The 19469-nt window shown below is 45.6% G+C and overlaps 1 protein-coding gene across 1 annotated transcript; it reads left to right on the top strand.

The window, feature by feature from the left end:
* The first annotated feature begins 5272 nt into the window (after positions 1–5272).
* Positions 5273–19161, top strand: RTCB (RNA 2',3'-cyclic phosphate and 5'-OH ligase). The gene is made up of 12 exons (XM_019544801.1): positions 5273–5444; positions 5567–5645; positions 7954–8021; positions 9862–9961; positions 11715–11871; positions 12644–12800; positions 13572–13731; positions 14543–14718; positions 15513–15701; positions 16182–16292; positions 17243–17362; positions 18077–19161. Exons 1-12 carry the CDS (start codon positions 5352–5354, stop codon positions 18182–18184), a joined length of 1518 nt encoding a protein of 505 aa, XP_019400346.1. The 5' UTR covers positions 5273–5351; the 3' UTR covers positions 18185–19161.
* The last annotated feature ends 308 nt before the right edge of the window (positions 19162–19469 follow it).

The raw sequence follows: 19469 nt of genomic DNA, 5'->3' as shown, positions 1-19469 counted from the left end.
TGTGTCAGTTATATTTAGGGATCTACTCAATGTGCAGTTTTGCTATTTTCATGGACGTTGTGAAAAAGGCAGTTTCTGCAATCACTGGCATTGCCCACAATTTTGTGTGGAATTGCTGGGGGGGTGGGAAAAACAAGCTAAAAATTAAAATGCTGGCTCCCCAGCGGGAGCCAGAGGCCACTGTGGCCCAGCCTCAGCCCACTAGGGAGGGGAGCAGCCGGCATGAAAGAAGCCAGCCACAATAGTGGCTGCCGCCTCCTCTGATTGGATAAGAGGGCTGTCTTTTATGCAGCCCTGCCTGTCTCCACCAATCAGCGGTGAGGGGTGGGGCTGCATGAAGGGTAGCCCTCTCCATGAGTCAGTGGTGAGGGGTGGGGCTGCTTGGGCCCCTTAGCCAATCAGTGGAGGTGAGGGACTTAACCCCCAAAAGACCGTGAAAATGGCACCAGACGTTGTGAGTAGGCTGGAATTTATATATATAAATTTACTTCACCTCTGTGTGCTTTAAGTAGGTCCCTCGTTATACTTAATATGAAATGGGAGCTATCCAAAAGTCCTTCAAAGCCTCCTGACTTGAATGAGGATTAAAGTCTTCAGGGTTCAAATGAAATCTTTTCTCTTGAAAAACTCTTTCACAATCTCAGTTTCAAGTTATTTTCAAGCAGAATGTGTCTTCTCATTAGTGATGGTTCTACTTATTCTAGATGATACCAGATGGTACTCCCTCATACTGTTTTAAAGTGTTCCTCTCTGCCCCTGTCGCCGAGACGCTTCAGATGTTAGTAGACTGTTATCTTGTCTCCTGTTAGCCATTGTTTACCCATCTTAGAGATGTTTAAGGATTTCAATATTTCCTCATGTAAAATAAATTTATACCTCTTGGTCTTAGTACCATTTTGGAAATTCATTAGTATTTTCCCTATAAACTGGTTTAGTTCTTTAAAGGCTGCAAGCTAAAAATGTATTTCAGTAGACTGGAATATTTTCAGATGTTATTGTCGTCCTCTTAGTTTGCTGCACTGCCGCTTATTATTGCCCTTTCTTTTCTTTCGTCTTTAGCCTTTTCAGAAGATAGTCTTATTAAAACATAACTCTGAGTCAAGACGGCCAGGGCTATGCCTGACCCAGTGGGTTGAAAAGCTCTACGGCCATCTTGATGTGGCCAGGCAGTGTCAGATGGCATCAGAGCTAGTTTTCAATCTGTGATACTATTTCTGTCCAAGCCAATTTGAATTGATTTTGAGGCTATGATTTTGAAGGATTTTTCTTCACTGCAGAAAATACATGTTTTTACACTGAGAAGTCCTAATGGAAGCTATTACTCTGACAGGGCTCAACTGGTCAACTTGTTAGGAAAAACTTCTTCACAGTCAGGGTGTCCAGACTGAAATAAGCTCTCTCCAGAGGAGGTGCAGTCATTTACTCCGGAGATCTTCAAGGGGAGACTGGACAGTCACCTTCCTGGGGTCACTTGACCCCAACTGTCTTTCTTGCTTGGTGCAGAGGGCTGCACCCGATGATCTTCCGAGGTCCCTTCCAGTCTTACAATCTATGAAACTCTATATCCTCCATTTGGGATTGCTCCTGCTACACTGAGATAAAAAAACATGGTGCCCAGGATATTTACAGCAAGTTATAAATTTAAGTTGGCTATCTTCATGTAAAAATGCACTACTATTTTTTTTTTTCCTCCCAGAGGAAGAGCAAGAGAATGGGCTGTTAGAAACTGGTGCTTTCTTCCCAGTTCTGTACATGACCTGAGGAAGATAACAGTCCCAAATCTTCCCAGTCTCACTAGGGCCACTAACATTTCTAGTGTAATTCTTTTTACTGTGAATGCCTTAAAATCATAGGTGGCATAGGCCAGCTTGTCAGCCCTGTAACTTTTCCATAAGTCTCCAACTTGTTCTGGGACAATTTGAATTTTTATGTCAACTCTTCCAAGTTGAAGATGTTTTGAAAAGTTACAGAGTGAAAGGGGAAAAAATGGGGTGGGGGGGGAGGATTACAGTGGGAACTATTAGTTGTGTTGCTTCTAATGACAAAAATGGAACATGAAAGGAGAAATCAAAATGTGAAATTTAAAAATTGCTTTGGAAAACATACATGAACATTTTCAGATAAGTTCATTTTGGAATTTCCTACTTAAAAAATCCAAAACGTCACTGACTATTTTCCAGCCAGAATTACTACATTTAGCAAAATGTCATTTTTTCAGCAGGATTTAGTTTTTCAGTCTGGTCTGGGTGCTCTGGTGAGCAGCTTATATTTTAGCCCCATTGACAATTCATTTTCAGAGGACTTCATGGATTACAGCACAGTGAAACTCATGCGCAGTGTGCTTTTGTTGCAAAAAAAGCCAACAGCAGATACTGGGTTGTATTCAGCACTGGTAAGACCTCACCTGGAGTACTGAGCCACACACTTCAAGAAGAATGTGGGCAGTTTGGAAAGAATCCAGCAAAGAGCAGCAGAAATTATTTGGGACCTGGGAAGCAAGACTTATGAGGAAAGACTTTAAGAAGTAGGGCAGGGATTTCAAACTAATCCAGCTCCACGGTTCAGATGAGTGGCACAGAGCTGGTCTGTGGGCCAGACCGGACCCACAGACCAGCCCTTCATTCCAGATCTGGAGCTGCTGCTGCTATAGGGCTGTGCAGTGCAGCCCCAGAGAGGCTGTCCTGTGCAGCATGGCTCTGGGGGCTGTGTTGCTCATGGAGGCTGTTCCTCCACTCTGGGACGTGAGCTGGAATGGGTAACCTGTGCGGCACACAGAGCCATTCAGCACACCCTGTATATCTTTGAGATCCCTGAACTAGAGCTATTTTGTCTGAAGAAGAGAAGACTGATGGGGGTGGATATGATAAGTCTTCAAATATGAGAACGGCAATTAAAGAGGGGACGGAGATGGACTTTTCTCTGCAGCTGTAAGGGACAGGACTTGGAGCAATGGCCTCTGGGGGGTTGGAAATGAGCTTTTCTCTGTGGCCACACAGGACAGGACAGGACAGGACAGGAGCAATGGCCTCAAGCTGCAACAGGAGAAATCCAGGTTGGAGATTAGAAGGAACTACCTGAGTCTGAGGGTGGTCAAGCATTGGAACAGGCACCTAGAGACACTGTGGAATCTTCCTCTTTGAAAGTTTTCAAGATAAGGTTGGACAGCTGCTTGGCTGGGAGGATTTAAAGCAGGGCCAGGCAAAGTCTGGGCCATGGGCCGGATCAGGCCCACAGCGGACTCCATTTCCTAGCAGCCCCTACCCACGTTGCTGCAGCCAGTTTCCACTGAAATGCCAGTAGCTGCAGCACCATGACAATGTGGGATTTCCATGTGGGGCAGGTGGGAAGTGGATCACAGCTCTGCCCTGGGTCCAGGCCACACTGTCACCACTGTAAGACCCCAGCACCAGAGCAGTTCCCCGCCCAGCCACGTGCCCTGCCAGCACTGCTGGGGCTGGTCCTCATGAGAACCCTGGCCCCAAGCTGTCGGTACCATGCTACTGGTCTCCATGGAAACTGGCTGCAGCAATGGATCCAGGGGCTGCTGGGAAATAGAGTCTAGCCACCAGCTGGATCCACCATTTTGCCCACCCCTGGTTTAAAGGCAGGATAGATGTGCACCTTTATGGGCTAACTAAATAATAAACAGCACAAGCTTTTCTGAGGCATTGGGTGTGGGCTACAGCCCTGGCTGGGGACTTTGACTAGGCTGTGCCAATGTTCCTGCTGGGGCCAAAGCCAGAGGTTCCTTGCAAAGGGGTGTTGCTCTTCTGCTCAGGGTCAGGTCAGACCGATCATCACATTTGGGGTCAGGAAGGAATTTTTCCCCATGATCAGATTAGTACGGACGGGGGGTTGCCTTCCTGTGTAGCAGGGGGTGTGGCCCTCTACCCAGGATCTCTGGAGCATCTATTGACAAAGTTTTATAGAACCAGGACGCTAGCCACCACAGTTCCCCTGCTTCACCTGTGGTAAGTGAGGGTGTCTGGTCTGTGTCAGGGTTGACAGTCTAATGTAGAGTTTAGATTAGGGTTTGGATAGGATGGTTTGGAGAGGGATGTTCTTGCCTCAGGCAGGGGGTTGGACTAGATGTGACGTTTGAAGGTCTCTGTAGCCCTGCTTCTCTAGGACTCTAAAAAGCCAAGTTTGCTTCGTTACATGGCCAGGATGGTCCAGGCGGGGATATGAATGTGTGCTCCCTGCGGCTGGGGGGGCATGGCGGTGGTGGGAGCACAGCAGTGGTAAGCAGGGGGGTGAGCACCGACAAGGAGTCAGTGACCACCCACAGACGCCACCGCAAGCACTGGCAGTGGCCAGAGGGGACCGTGGACTGCCCACAAATGCCACTGGCAGTGTTAGCAGCAGGGTGGTGAGCAGCAACTGCCCACAGGCTCGTGGTGGTGCCTTTTTGCAGGGGGTGCACCCGCATGCACCCCTACACATCACCCCTGGGCAGGGAGGATCTTACCTTGAGCAGAGGCCCAGCCTAGATGACCCTGTGCCGCCCCTTCCAGCCCTCCTCTCCTAGGAAACTAATACAGCCCCCTAAGCTCCATCCTGTGGGACTCCCTGCATTTTAGCACTGGGGTGTGGTGCTCACTCTTGTGTCTGCCATTAACACATGCTGTCAGGTGGAGCCAGGTGCACTGCCCCTGCCCCATGAGCTCAGAAGGCTGCCCGCGCTGTATATTTACTGCAGAGACAAGGCAGGGTCTAGAGGGCACCACAGGGGTCTCTTGCAGCTAGCCAGCATTCCCAGATCTTAAATACGAAATCGTATTGGAAGCTCAAAATTACTTTATTTGCTGAAAAAGTATCGTACACTGAAAAAATATGCAAATAAGTCATCAACTTCTTTATTTTATATTCCTCACTATAACTCACCAGCGAGTGAATGAGAACTGCATCGTGAAAGTTGAAACACTTCTTTATTCGGAGGCAAGCCGTCGTAAGAAAGTGTTGACAGCAAACCCAACAATTAGTTGAAGACTCCCTGAGTTGTTGAGTTTTACATGTACCGTACCAATTTGCATATTAGTTGAGTTTTGCGTATGATGTATCAACTGGCTGCCTCAAAATTATCGTGCCCTTTGAACACTTTTGCTATTACTCACCGTACAAGGCTTGCAATGGTGGCACAAATACAGTCACAATCCCACACCTGATAACGCTGCGTCAGGCACTCGAGAACGAGCACATGAAGTTTGAGCCTCGAGGGATCCCGTCTGGGCATCTCCCTCGCCCCGCCCCAGACTCTCGCTTTTTCAGCTAGCGTGAGCCTCGGCGGCTTCCGTCTGCATCTGGCCGGTCCTGTAGAGCCACCGTGACACGGAGCGGCTGCTACCGCCACCATGAGCCGGAGCTACAATGACGAGCTGCAGTACCTGGACAAGCTCGACAAGAATTGCTGGCGCATCAAGAAGGGTTTCGTGCCCAACATGAACGTGAGCGCGGGGCTGGCCCGGGGCAGTAGCGGTCCGGCCGGGAGGGGGCGGGGGAACGGACGTGCGGGAGAACCTCCTATAGGGGCTAATTGTGGCCTTTGCTCACCGCGGCGCATGCGCAGGTGGAGGGCGTTTTCTATGTCAACGACCCGCTGGAGAAGCTCATGTTTGAGGAGCTGCGGAACGCCTGCCGCGGCGGCGGTGAGTGCCCGCGTCTGCGCGGACTCCCTCCCCGAGTCCTGCTGTTGGGGTCAAAAGTGCACGTTCCTTTGTGGAGCTCGGGTCCTGCTCCCAATGACTGGTGCGGCGGCCGCTAGCTCCGTCCCCGGCCTGGCCCGGGTACCACTGTGTCAACCCTGGTACCACGTGCGATCAATGATAGTAAACGTGTGGTAACTCTTGAGGCAGCCAATTGATGCAGCTTAGGCAAAACTCAGGTTACTCGAGGAATCTTAACCGATTTCTGGTTTGCTGCCAGCACTCTTATGACGCTTCCCTTGAAATAAAGAAATGCTTCAAGTGGGACATAGTTCTCACTCGCTTGCTCGCTGGTGACTCGGAGCAATATTAAGTAAAAGAGACATTTGCATGCTTTTTTGCATACTTTTCAGCAAATGTGATAATTTTGAGCTTCCAATACAATAATTCCATATTTAGGACCTAGCAGTGGAGAGCCCTGCTGAGGCCAGGCAGGCAGTACCGCTGCTGTAGTCTTAGAGTCATAGAAAATGAGGGTTGGAAGGGACCCCAGGAGACATCTAGTCCAACCCCCCTGCTCCCAACAGCACCGTTCTTGCCTACCCCATCCCAGACAGGGTTTTGTGTAGCCAGGTCTTCAAAATCTCCAGTCCAGCAGTGACAAAGGATCTGACCTGTGCAGTCCCAGCCCCTAGTGCTGCCTCTGGGTCTCGCAGTACTGGACCAGCCCCATGTGAAGGGCACCAGCTGCAGGATTCATGTGGCACCCAGTTCGGGCCTCATGCCATACACCTGCCCTGTCCAGAGCAGGCACTGCATGCTGGACATCCAGGACTGGCACCATGAGTGCTGGATCCAGCCCATGGGGCATACTTCAGTTATGACCTGGAAAGGACTCTGAAGAGAAGCTAAATAGGATTACTTCTTGTGGCCCAGTTACTTGGATTTCTAATACTTGCCAACAAGTGTCACTTCTGGTATTGCTTTCTGTTGCATCAAGAGCTCTTCTGTCAGAATTTAGTTTGGGGGCATCTTAATTGAGTATTGGTCATGTCTTGTTGGGGTTTTTTGGTTTGTTTGTTTGGTTTTTTTCCCCTAAAAATCTCCCACTTTAGCACAGGTAGAAGCACTATGTAAACTGTGAACCAACATTATTTGCTGTACGAGGGCCTTATATGATGTCAAAATGCCTGCAGTTGCTCTATTCTAGTACAGCTTGATTTACAGAGGTGCGCTGATACATCCAGTCGTATTGTATCGGCACTGGTAAAAGGAGAACTTACATTATCAGCAGTCGGCTTTTTTTGTCTGATGTGGCAAATTTAATGTTGCCAATAAATGCTGCGTGCATGGGCACAGCAGCAGCATGCACACAGCCAGCCCGGCTGCTTGGAGAACAGCATCTGGCTGGTAAGTCTGTTGGGGGCGCATATTGAGGCCCCTGTGGTGAGGGAGTGGGACAGGTACTTGGGTAGGGTCAGGTGCTGCCCAGCTGGGGTGGGATGTGGGATGGAGCCCTGAGAGGCTCGTGCAGGGGAGAAGCTGCGCACAGCGCTGGGGGAGGCATGGGGGACACACTTCCCAGATCTGTTTGCGGGGCGGGGGGGAGGGGTAGCTGCTGCAGGCTGGGGCTGGGGGTGGCATCAGGCTCTTCTGGGGGTGGGGTGAGGCTGCGCTGCAAGCGGGGGTTGGGGTTACGGTGAATTTTGCGGTGGTTTAGCCCACTCTGTAGCCTCTTTCCCCCTCCCAGCACCACTGACAACCCTGTGGGGAAGAACCCAACCCACAGCAGCAGCCCTCCCTTGCCCTCACCTTGTGCAGAGATGGTGCTGCCCATGCCTTACCTGGGGTTGTGAGCAGCGGTAGGAGCCACCCTCCCAAGCAACTTGGGGCTTTGTCCTGTGCTCTGCCCTGCCCCTGCCTCACTCCCCCCCTTGCTGTGGGGGCCTCAAGTTTTTTTTGGGGAGGGGAGGGGGTTTATGACCTGCCCCCAACTTACCAGCTAGACTCTGTTCTCCAAGCTGCTGGGCTTGCATATCAGCAGTCAGATTGGTATTGGCTGATATGGCTTGTTTAATAATTGGCCATCAGTATCAGACCAAAAAATCTGCATCCCTACACTGGTACAAAACAATAGCAGGAGAACTTAAGGAAATCTGTGGGTAGTGAAACTCTACCACTGCTAAAGTGCGGGGTGTCAGATTGGAACAAATCAGTAATGAGCAAAAGTTACCCAGAGTTGAGCCAGAAACTCAAACTATGCTTATATGATTCAGGTTCCTTGTATGAGTCTTTAGCTGTCTTCTTTCAGGTGCTGGTGGTTTCCTGCCTGCCATGAAACAAATTGGGAATGTGGCTGCACTACCTGGCATTGTCCATGTGAGTAACTGGTCTGAAGAATTATTCTTTCTTCCCTTCATGCTTCTGAATAATATTGTTTTCCAAATGTAACTTAGCCCTCTATGCATCTTTCAAGAGTCTGTGCTAGGAGCCTGCCCATGACAAAAGGGTTCTTGGCCCTTGCAAGGGCTGCCTGTCCAAATATGCTTGACAGAAGCAGAAGTATCTAGGCATTACATCAACTTGATCTTGTCTAATACTTTTTTCAAATTGATTTATTTTCTTCTCTTGCTATGTAGGCCTTGCTTTTTGCTACTGTTAACAGAAGCAGTCTGTTCAGTTGTAAGGGAGGAAAAAAGCCCATGCCAGTAGTTTTGAGTAGAACTACTGTAGGTGGCTCATAGTAGCTACTAAAGATCCCTTCGATCAATAAGATGTTTCTGGTAACTAGTCTATATACTGAGTGGAGTCTGAGAGAATCAACTTGGAGAAACTCTTGCAGGGTGCAGGTTCTTGGCAGCTGCAGTTTTACAATTGGTAGAGAGTTGGGAAGCTTAAAATGCAAGTTGAATTTAGTGCTAATGACTTGGCAGTACCTATAGCCAGGCCTAGTGCATGTAACTGGTGTGAAGGCTTTTGTACACCTCTGCAGTACTGCTTCATCCTGAAGAAGTTCCAGTATTGTGTTTTTTATTTGTACAGTGAGAAAGGTGCAGTAGGGCAGGGTCAGAACCCCTTTTCCCAGTTAAATTTTTTTAACGGATTCTCCCTTGTTAATGGGTAGGATCCATGTTTCCTGCCTTGTATTGTCTTCCACATTAGCTCTGCCAACCTTTCTCTGAAATCAGGCCTTTTCTGTTTGTTTATATACAGAATAAGTCGACAGCTATGTTTTTGGAGCACGCAAGTAGGATATCATTACAGTGACAGCCTTCAGAAGGCAAATATGATACTGGACTATTGCTTCAATCATGGTATCTCCTGAACTTTGAATATATTATCCCCTCAAGGGGCTTAATATTCAGCCATTGCAGACATCTGATCTGTGTGTCTCTGCCTTTGTGGGACTTCTGGTGCAGTTCCTCACCTCTGCCTGTTGGAAATAAGGCATTGTGTTCCAGTGTACTTGTGTAGGGGAAAGGACACCAGAACCGGGCGTTCTTTAGGCAGTGTTTGGTTGTGGGGGGGGCGGTATAGTATGTTACTAATTTTGTTTGATGTCTGATACTGTTGCATATTTAATTGTTTGTCATGGTGATTTTCAGCAAAAACATCAGACTTCTAATGTGGGGAAATGCTTGAGCATCCTCTCTCCTCCTCCTCCCCCCCCCAGCCTACTTTTAAGTGAAAGCTCTTTGCTTGTTTGTGGATCATAGTAACATAATTACTTACCCGTCTCTTACATGCTGCATAGTTACTCTGTGTTCCAAAGTCATTGGGTTTGTATGTAATGATACATTTTAAGAATAGAAAACATGCATTCTTTTTTGCTCACTCTTATTTCTTGGCTTTCTCCCTTGTGTTTTTTTTTCTTTGTGCTTTGCAGTCTGCTAGCATTGTGGCTAACTCCCACTCCCTTTTCAGCTTCTGTGCCTTTTGAACATGGGCTTGTCCATATTAAATCCAGCTTCACTGAATGAGATGAATTTTGCCTGAGGCAGCTGAAGCCTGAAGGTTAAGACCTTATTAGCTTAGCTACCATTTGACTGCAGTCCATAGGGTGCTTTGTGTGTCAGCACTGAATTTGAGAACTATGATGCTATGTGAATAACTAGTTTGTTCATCTGCAAGTCTCCCTAAAACAATTATGGGTCTTGGTATGTAGTTTGTTTCTGATACAAGGATGTGCATTTTAAAAGCCTGCTAAACTTACTTTCAGAGATCGATTGGGCTTCCCGATGTCCATTCTGGCTATGGGTTTGCTATTGGCAACATGGCTGCCTTTGATATGAGTGACCCAGAGGCAGTGGTGTCACCAGGTAAGACTAACTTGAATCTGATCTAATCTACCATTGGAAATCCTCCAGGGTGTTTTTTCTTGCTTTTAGAGATTTCCAGGTCTGTAAGGTAAAAAAGTGAAGAACAAAACATGTTAATAGTGACCCAAAAGGCTTTTTCTTTACAGAGTCCTAAGTTTCTGCACCTAGACACCTGGGTATCTGTTATGAAGCAACTCATTATATCCAAACTGCCTACACTGTGAAGGATTTTTGCCCTTGTTGTACTGCCTTGCTGTCTGGTTCACTGAGGGGACAACCTAGAATTCTGAGCTTTATTTTTTTTTTTTTTAGAGAATAAAAGAACAAAGTTTTTATTTTCAAGTATTAAAATGCATGTCCTTTTTGGGTTGTGTTAAGGATTTAGAATCTTAAACAGGCAAAATATTGAAGAGTGTTTCAGCTGACTCCTATTAACACTATACAGCTATTTCTGTGCTGGCATTCAACAGTAGCTCTGGTCTTTAAGAGTTAGGGATTGGCTTACACCTGAAATGAGAGGGGTTTTTGTTTTGTTTTTTTTACCCTTTTGGAAAGGGTTTATATGGGTAGCAAGAATACCTCGAGTTGCTATTAGCTATGGTAAACATCTAAGCACTTCTTGAATCTTAAGTTTTTGGCCTCAACATCTTTCCTTGGTACAAAATTCACAGTTCCTTCCTGATGTAACTTTTTTTTTTAACTGAACTTCATCAGATGGCCCCTTCTTATGTGACAAGGAGAGCAAGAAGCCTTTGATCCACCTTCCTCTGACCAGCCCTTATTTCAAAGGTTCCCAACCACGAGCCACGAAGGGTTGGCTGCTGGGTCGTGGCATGAGGCCCCTGCTCAGAGCCCCATCTGTCTACCTGGGCAAGCGGCTTTCAATGCTAGCAGGCATGTTCAGGATTAAAATTGGGGGTTTGGGCAGCCCCGAGAGAGGCAGCCCGTTTGATCAGTCCCAGGCTGCAGGAAAAGAAAAAGGGTTGGGAACCGCTTCCTTATTTAATAGAGATAGATCCTGTACTCTTTTTTTTTTTTTTTTGTGTCTCCTAAGATAAACAATCTCATTCTTTCCAGTCTCTCCCTTTTAGTTTTTTTCCCCATGTTCTTCACTTCTCAGTACTTTGCTGATCCCTTCTAGTTCTGCAATAAAGTATCGCTTAACATAACCCAAGAAGGGTGAACTTGCAGGCCAGACATGCCAGTAAGAGAACTTGCTCTCTGACTCTTAGTTACTGTTGACAGCAAATTAGAAGTTACCTACCCGAATTCAGACTTGTATATTTAAATAGTTGCAACTGAACATGGAAAAGCCTGATCTTGGCAGGGTGGAAGGCCAGTGTGTTGTGATGTGTTATGTAGCTTATGTAACAGTGTTCTAGTGGTTAATAAGGTAAAAGGTTTGTGGAAGCTTGGATGTACTTTTTTGTACCCCTGATCTACTACAGCATCCTTGCAGCACTAAGTGAAGGAGCTATAGCCTCTGTTACAAGTGTTCCAGAATTTACCCTCTTTAGGTGGTTTCACCATTCGTTTGTCAGGAGCCTCAGGACTGCAGGTAAATTCCTTGACATGGAGCAGTCTACAGCTGTTCTTTCAGAGGACCAAAGAAGGCTTCCTGTCCCAGTATACTGTCAAGAAGCACATCATCATTAAACACGATTATGGGAGAAAATCGCAGCATAACTTTGTGCCTCACAAATGAGCAGTACTCTGAACTGTGTTTTTATTCAGGGTGTTGCACTTTTTTCAGGTGGTGTTGGTTTTGACATCAACTGTGGTGTCCGCTTACTGCGTACGAATCTGGATGAATGTGATGTACAGCCTGTGAAGGAACAGCTTGCTCAGGCCATGTTTGACCATATTCCTGTGGGTGTGGGGTCCAAAGGTGTCATCCCCATGAATGCCAAGTAAGAAGATGACTTTTGGTGGGTTGTTGGGTTTTTTTGTTTGTTTTGGGGGGGGCGTTATGTGCTTCTTAGGGATGAGGAGTGCCTATCCTTTGCAAACCCCTTAACAAAACAGGTGGAGAGTTAAAAGGAAAATGAGGGAACTTATTGACCTGTTTAGTTGCTTCTCACTTCTCCCAGTCTCCACAGGCTGAAATAATCATTAAAGCACAGACCTAGGGGTTCTCTAGAAGACTGAGGATTGGTTGAGTGATTTGAGTTATCATTCTTCCTAATGGAGGCTTTCTATAATAAGGGCATAGACAAATGTGCACTTGGAGTGGTTTCCAAAGGGGAGAGAGGGAGTTGCTGTTCTCATGCCAACTTTTACATTATAATAGTGTGCCGCAGACTTTTGTAAAATGTAGCAACACCTCTCCAATTTCAGTCCTAGGTTAAAGTTGGACAGTTCAGCTCACTTGTCTACAGGCAACAAGTTGAAGCATAACAGCTGCTCTGTTCCTGAGCAGCAGCAGTGGCATCTTCCCTTCTGAAGCTGCTCCAAGTGTGCATTTGTCCATGACCAAATGCAGGCAGCAATGTTAAAGGCCACTTTCATTCTAGTAAGCAGGAGAGGACATGATGAATTGGCAAATGGTTTTAATAGCAAGTGGCTATGGTCTTTGCTTTTGGGTTGTCAGGAAAGGCTTGGATGACAACCTTATTTCACACAGCAGGGGCACTTACTGCTTATGCTTATTTAGGAGCTTGATGGATGCATCTTGATTTGCAGGGACTTGGAAGAGGCCCTGGAAATGGGTGTGGACTGGTCTCTTCGGGAAGGATATGCTTGGGCAGAGGACAAAGAGCACTGTGAGGAATATGGGAGGATGCTGCAGGCTGATCCAAATAAGGTCTCCTCAAGAGCCAAGAAAAGGGGGCTGCCTCAGGTAATGTTACTTGTGAAGTGGTGATAAGCTCTCCCAACTTCTTTTTCCCCATGAGAAAGTAGATCCTGTCATTTCCATGCCTTATTTCCTGTCGGCCCTCAGGGTGCGTCTGCCAGTCATTGGAGGGTTTTGTTTTTAAAGGTGTTTTCTCAGAAGCGGAATAAAAGAAACATCACCACAGAAGTGTATTGCTAATCCTACCTATATATTAAAATAGGTTATAGCAAAGAGCTTGTGAGGCACCCTCCCTTTATGTTGATAAATAGCCAGTATGGGCTGTTTGATTCTTTGTCTATTAATCTTTGCCAGCCCCTTAACAATTGCAGTTACTGTAAAGGTTTGTTTTTTTCCCTGTTGTATGAGTTAGCAATGGTGTGTTACCTGCTTCTCCCTCCATCCACACCCCCCCCACACACTAAATAATGTAACTTAGTCCCATTTTCACAAGTGATTTGTCAGTCTTCAGGTTTGTATGCAGCTAAATTAAGATAATGTGCTATGAATGCAACTCAAGGTCCTTGTCTTTCAGTTACTTTTAATACTTACTAATAAAACTATATTGTAGTTTCATAGCATTTTAGTTTTAAAAACAACTTAATGGATCCTAATTAACCCTCACACTTCCCTTGTAAAATAAGTAATTGGCAGTTCATAGCTGAGGAAACAGACCTAAAGGTTAAGTGAGGTGCCTTAGTCCACCAAGTCAGCTTTAGGATCATCTTCTTTCCCATGTCAAATCAATATTAAGTAAAGTTCTCTTCTAATTGACAGCTGGGGACTCTGGGAGCAGGGAACCATTATGCAGAGATCCAGGTTGTGGATGACATCTATAATGAGTATGCTGCCAGGAAGATGGGCATTGACCACAAGGGACAAGTGTGTGTAATGATCCACAGTGGCAGCAGAGGCCTGGGCCACCAAGTTGCTACAGGTATATTTTGTGATAACATGCTACTTTCTATCTTCTTCCAGGTAATACAAAACTTTTGTAATGCTTTGCAGCTTGCTCACAACAAATACCATTGTCAAATCAGGTTTTATTAGAATAGTCTTGGGCCTGAATGCCATGTGGCTGGGGGGCCACAGTGAGCTCCCACAGGCAGTGGCAGCAGCAAGCAAGGAGCTCCTGCAGGCAGCCATAGCATTTGGCTACAGTGCTGGAGTGGGGTGGGGGAGGGGAGTTGTGAGTGCCAACCAATGGTTGGCAACCACCTACAGATGCTGCTGGCAGTGTCAGCAGTAGCCAGCAGTGATCGCGGACCGTCAGCAGTGTTAATGCTGCTTTTTTTGCAGGGGGTATACCACCAAGCTTGGGGGGTGCACATGCAGATTATTTCTGAGGCAGAAATAATAGGAAGAGAAGAAAAGGCACTAATTCATTAGTGCAATAAGTCAATGTCTCGCATGCGCGCACACTTCCTTTTCTTTTCTCTCTAAAAATAGTGTTGAAAAGTTCTGTACAACGTAAATTGTTATACCACAGATTCACTTTAACCTTCTCTCTATAGCTAGAAGGTCCAATGATCTACTTTTGGGGTTGGGGGGAGGAGAGGTAGATGCTTTGCAATCCAAAGTCTTCTGAAGTTCAAATGGGAGTCTTTCCACCAACTTCAGTGAGCTTTGAATCAAAAGCCCTAATCTAATCTTTGAAGAGAGCTGCATATCTTGTCTATAAATTCAGACTTAATACCCTTCAGAGCAAAAAGATGCATGCTACTTTTGTTTTGCATGTTTTTCCCCAGATGCATTGGTGGCCATGGAGAAAGCTATGAAACGAGACAAGATCATAGTGAATGATCGCCAGCTGGCATGTGCCAGGATTGCTTCTCCAGAGGGACAGGACTATTTAAAAGGAATGGCTGCAGCTGGGAACTACGCATGGGTTAACCGCTCTTCCATGACTTTCCTAACTAGACAGGTAGGATTGGGGTGCTGGGAAGCAAGCACTTTGGTGCTTTTTCTCTGATCTTTGGAGCAAAGTGAAATTATATAATTAAGCTGCAGCAACTGAACATTAATTGAAACATGGACTTTTCTGCTACCTCTGCTATGTTTGTTTGGTGGCTTAATCATGGTCTTCAGTCTTCCAGCACCTCTACTATTAAACCCCAAATGTCTCTCAAGGTTAAGTCTTTTCAAAAGTGTCTTTAAAACTTCTTTAAATGGAACGTGAGCATTTCTGCCAGTTTGAGGGGACATTCTTTCAAATAGAGTAACACATCTGACCCCAGTGTTCTTTCCTGCCTAGGCAGGGGGGTCGGACTCAATCTTGAGGTCCCTTCTGACCCCAGCATCTACAAAACTTAACCTTTTCTGCATCTCTCTCTGCCAATCCTTCTGGGTTTCTAAAGCTTCCTGCTTGCTTGATACCTATTTCTAAGACTTTTAAGAAAGATCAAAACTGCCTGGGAACAGAGGGCTGGTACAGTCCAGTTCTTAAATACAACCCAACTCTAAAGCCACTGCACACATTTGCACTAAGATGGAATTTGGCTCTAGAATAATGGAGTGTGAACTGATTTGTGGTGCCTTACTTGTCATGTCATTTTATTTGCATTGTTGCTCTGTTATGCCATACTGTTTCCCTGTAATAAGTGTTTTTTCAACAGTGTTTCTGCTTTTTAAGTCCTGGAAAGCCTTGAGATTTTTTTTTTTTTTTTTAACAGCATTAAGGAATCATTCCCATAATTAAGTCTAAACTTTCTCTCTTAGGCCTTTGCCAAAGTCTTCAACACGACTCCTGATGACCTTGACATGCATGTGATTTATGACGTGTCACACAACATTGCCAAAGTGGAGCAACATGTGGTGGATGGAAAAGAGCGAACCCTGCTGGTGCATAGAAAAGGATCAACTAGAGCTTTCCCCCCTCATCATCCTCTCATTGCTGTTGATTACCAGGTACAGTTAACTTGTGGGAGATGGAGGTAAGGGTGGATTTGGGGGACTGAAAAAGCCAGGCTTCTGTTCCTAATGAAGGAAAAGTGTGCTGAGTTTGCACAGTGAACACTAGTCAGAACTCAGATGGGTGTCAGTAGTGATCCTCAGGGTTGTATGGGATTCTGAAACCACTCTGACTCATCATCTTCCCCTCAACATGCAATCACTTGAATGACCTACAGTGGCTCTGCTGTTGTCCGCTCAGGAGGGCAGATTGTGTTGGTTTGCCTTGCCTCCTTGTTGAAAATGAGCACGCTTGCATATGCCCTTTCTAGGCTGTTCAAGAGTCCTGGCACATTCACCTTAAGCTTGCCAGTATTCCTTTTATGGTATGTGAACTTCAAACCCATTCTCTGGAGCCAGGGTCTTCATGCCTGCACCCCACTCCCCACATCCTCTTCCCTCTCCTATGTCAATTTACAATTGTGTATGCATCCCCAGCTGACTGGACAGCCTGTGCTGATTGGTGGGACTATGGGCACCTGCAGCTATGTTCTTACTGGTACGGATCAAGGCATGACCGAGACCTTTGGAACCACTTGCCATGGAGCTGTAAGTAGGAGTGGGGGAGGAATAAGGCTAGGTCTTTTGTGGGGGAGGGGGTTTCAGATTAATCCCTCCTGCTCAAGTGGTGTCTGTGCTGTGAACTTCTAAGTAAGGGGGAGAGTTCCCATGTGCCTGGCCACGGTGTGCTTTATGTAATTTACAGCACAAAGGGGAGCTTTTGGATGGCTCTGGAAGAAGTAAAGTTCCTGGTAAATCAGAGGGGAAGACACAACCCTGCTATCAAGGGCTGGCAGCCCAGAATTAAGAACTAAAATGAAAACCTTTTATCAAAATGCTGCATGGCCATCCCCCTACTGCAGGGGTCAGCAGCACATTGCCTGTGGGCCATATCTAGCCTGTCAAGCAGTTGGAACAGGTCCATGAAGTCAGGATATCATTAGTGACTTGGCAGCTGGTTGGTGCTGCGTGAGGAAGCAGTGGCAGCAGTCCTACCTGGGGAGGGGGTGGTGTCTAGTAAAACCTCCAGTTGTTCATACTGATTTGCTGGAATCTTGAGGACGCACACACAGTGGATTGTGCATGTGATAGGTACCCCATAGCAGTAATGCTCCAAGATGTGTGACTTTTTAGAAGCCCTAGCATCTACAAGTTGTACTTTTTTTCCTGTGTCCTGGCTTACTCCAGGATACCTAGTTTCATGCATTCACACTTCTTGCTACCTGGTGTTCATTTCTAAAACACACCCTGCTAACTATTACTCAGTTGATTTGCTAATTACATGAAGTGCATAGCGCTAAAAACAAAGTTTGAGCAAGATGGGATCCTTTGAGCTTTCTACTAGTTTGCATGTGTTTTGTGCATCATTACTTCTCCAAGTGCTCCCTTAAATGAAATAGCAAGGAGTTCGTGTTCAGGTGTGCATCTCCTAATAACATAATCATCATTCTTTGTAATAGCTACAGCATGTGCTAAAGTTATCTCAAACTATTGTTTAGGGTCGTGCACTATCCCGAGCCAAATCCCGACGTAACTTGGACTTCCAGGATGTGTTAGACAAGCTGGCTGACATGGGCATTGCCATTCGTGTTGCTTCTCCCAAACTGGTCATGGAGGAAGTAAGTCTTATGTTTGACTCTTGGTATATATGGTACTATCCAGTGGTAAGCTGTCCACTGGCACAAAGGTAGGTACAGCTGCTTCATTTTCTGATGAACTGTCAAAACATCCAGGCATAGCATTGAATATTTTTACCTGCCTTTGGAAAGGCCATGGCTCCTGAAAGCCCTCCTCTGAGGTTCGGAATAATTACTTATTTTGAAGAAACTTGACACCAGCACCACACATGCTTTTGAATGACTTTGCACTTCCTCTGTTCTTTTTTTTTGATGTTGATTTAGCTCTAATTTCATTTTATCCTGCTTTTTACCCTGAAGAGAATTGGCAATATGTAGATGTTTTGCCTTTTAGGATACCTTGAACTCTTGTTATAAAACATGAGGTATGAGAGAACTCGTTTTAGGGTTTCTCATGTATGGAAAACCTGCTTCTTGAACACCTGCCAATTGTGTTGGGGATTTTTTGAGAAGGATGCTTTAACCAAGGTGCAATTTGAATGTTTGTAATGAACCTATATTCAAAACAAGCCCAGTCAAGTTCTTTGTCAAAATATGTATGTTAAGAAGAAACTCCATGAAGCTTTTCCACTGGTGCCAAAAGTAAACCTTTTCTAGACTGCAAAGATCTTCCAATGAAAATTTCTCTACTTCTACAGAGACTAGGAGGATTGTAAAGCAAAAAGTGTATATTTAACTGTGTGCCTTTTTTTCCAGGCACCAGAATCCTATAAGAATGTGACGGATGTGGTGAATACGTGCCATGCTGCTGGCATCAGCAAGAAGGCTATCAAACTGAGACCTATTGCTGTTATTAAAGGATAGGAACTGACTGTGACATTGGCAAAATTGTTGGCGTTACAAGGCCTTCCCCAGAACTGACAAACATCAGCTTCCCAGACCTCTTGACAACAGAGTGCTCACATACCATGCTCCCTTTTCTGGAAATGTAGGCAGACGAGAACACTGCTAGTCTCACCCAATCTCTTAAAACTAACTCTCTTGTTGCTGGATGCACTTTTACCCCCAGCAAGGGGGTAAACAAACATTCTGTTGTTCTGTGTGCAATGGTCCCACAAACTTGCATGAAATTCCATTAGCGGAACTGCAGATCTCACTGGGGCAGACTGTCCATAGTTAGTCTGCAGACTTCAGTAAGTACACCTTCTGTCAGAAGAAGTAGTATATGAACTCTGTTCTCTTAGCCTCATTGTGCCTGGAGATTCCAAAGACCACTTCTACCATATAATCCACAGAACTTCTTGCAATGAAAGGATGTTGTGGTTTCAGAAGCTGGTCTGCATTGTGCTGTATGCAGCATGCTGGTACCTAGCTAGTAAATGATTGAAGAGGAGGGAGTAGTCTAGCACTCCTTTCTTTTGAGGCTGACTGGCTAACAAGGGGTCAGACACAGCATCCTTTCTTTTCTAGCTAAAACTTCAGCCCATGTATACTGTCTTTATGCAACACCTGCCAACATCAGGTTTCATGGAAATACTAGTGTTGGGTATGTTAGATTTTATATTATCCATGGATGTTATGACTTCACTAACAGGTGTACTTGGCATAAGCCTCAGAGGCCCAACTCTGTAGGAGTTGGATGTGCTAGGTCAGCCTTCTGTCCTCCTTGACCTGCAGATCCAAATTCAGGTTCAGGACTGAATATCAGTAATGTAATTTCAGACTGACCAATTAGCCAATTTGTTTTCATTTATGTTCAGTAATTATGGGAGTTGAAGGGCAGGTCACCAAGACTGCTGAGTGTCTGGGGAATTTACAAATAAAATGGGAAGATGGTGACTGTCATATATGTTCACTACGTTACTGAAACACCCAATTTCTTTTCCTTTTTCCTCTTCTTCTCTTTCCCCTTCCCCCAAAAAAAATTAAAAAAAAAGGCAAGTGCTAATGCCAATCTAGAAACTGATAAAAGATTTCAGGTTATAGTTGTGCTAATCTGCTTGCATGTGGGTTCTGACTTGTGCAACTTCTTGTTTCCTTGGCACTCTGGGGCCTCTTTGGTTTGGTTTGGTTGGTTTTTTTTCCCCCCATTCAGATTAGTAATAGTTTAAATAACTTTATACACTAGAACTTAATGTCTTTGACTAAT

This window comes from Crocodylus porosus, unplaced genomic scaffold (genome assembly GCF_001723895.1).
Source record: "Crocodylus porosus isolate Cpor-Errol unplaced genomic scaffold, CroPor_comp1, whole genome shotgun sequence".
Taxonomy (NCBI): Eukaryota; Metazoa; Chordata; order Crocodylia; family Crocodylidae; genus Crocodylus; species Crocodylus porosus.
This window is presented reverse-complemented; position numbering and strand designations above follow the sequence as displayed.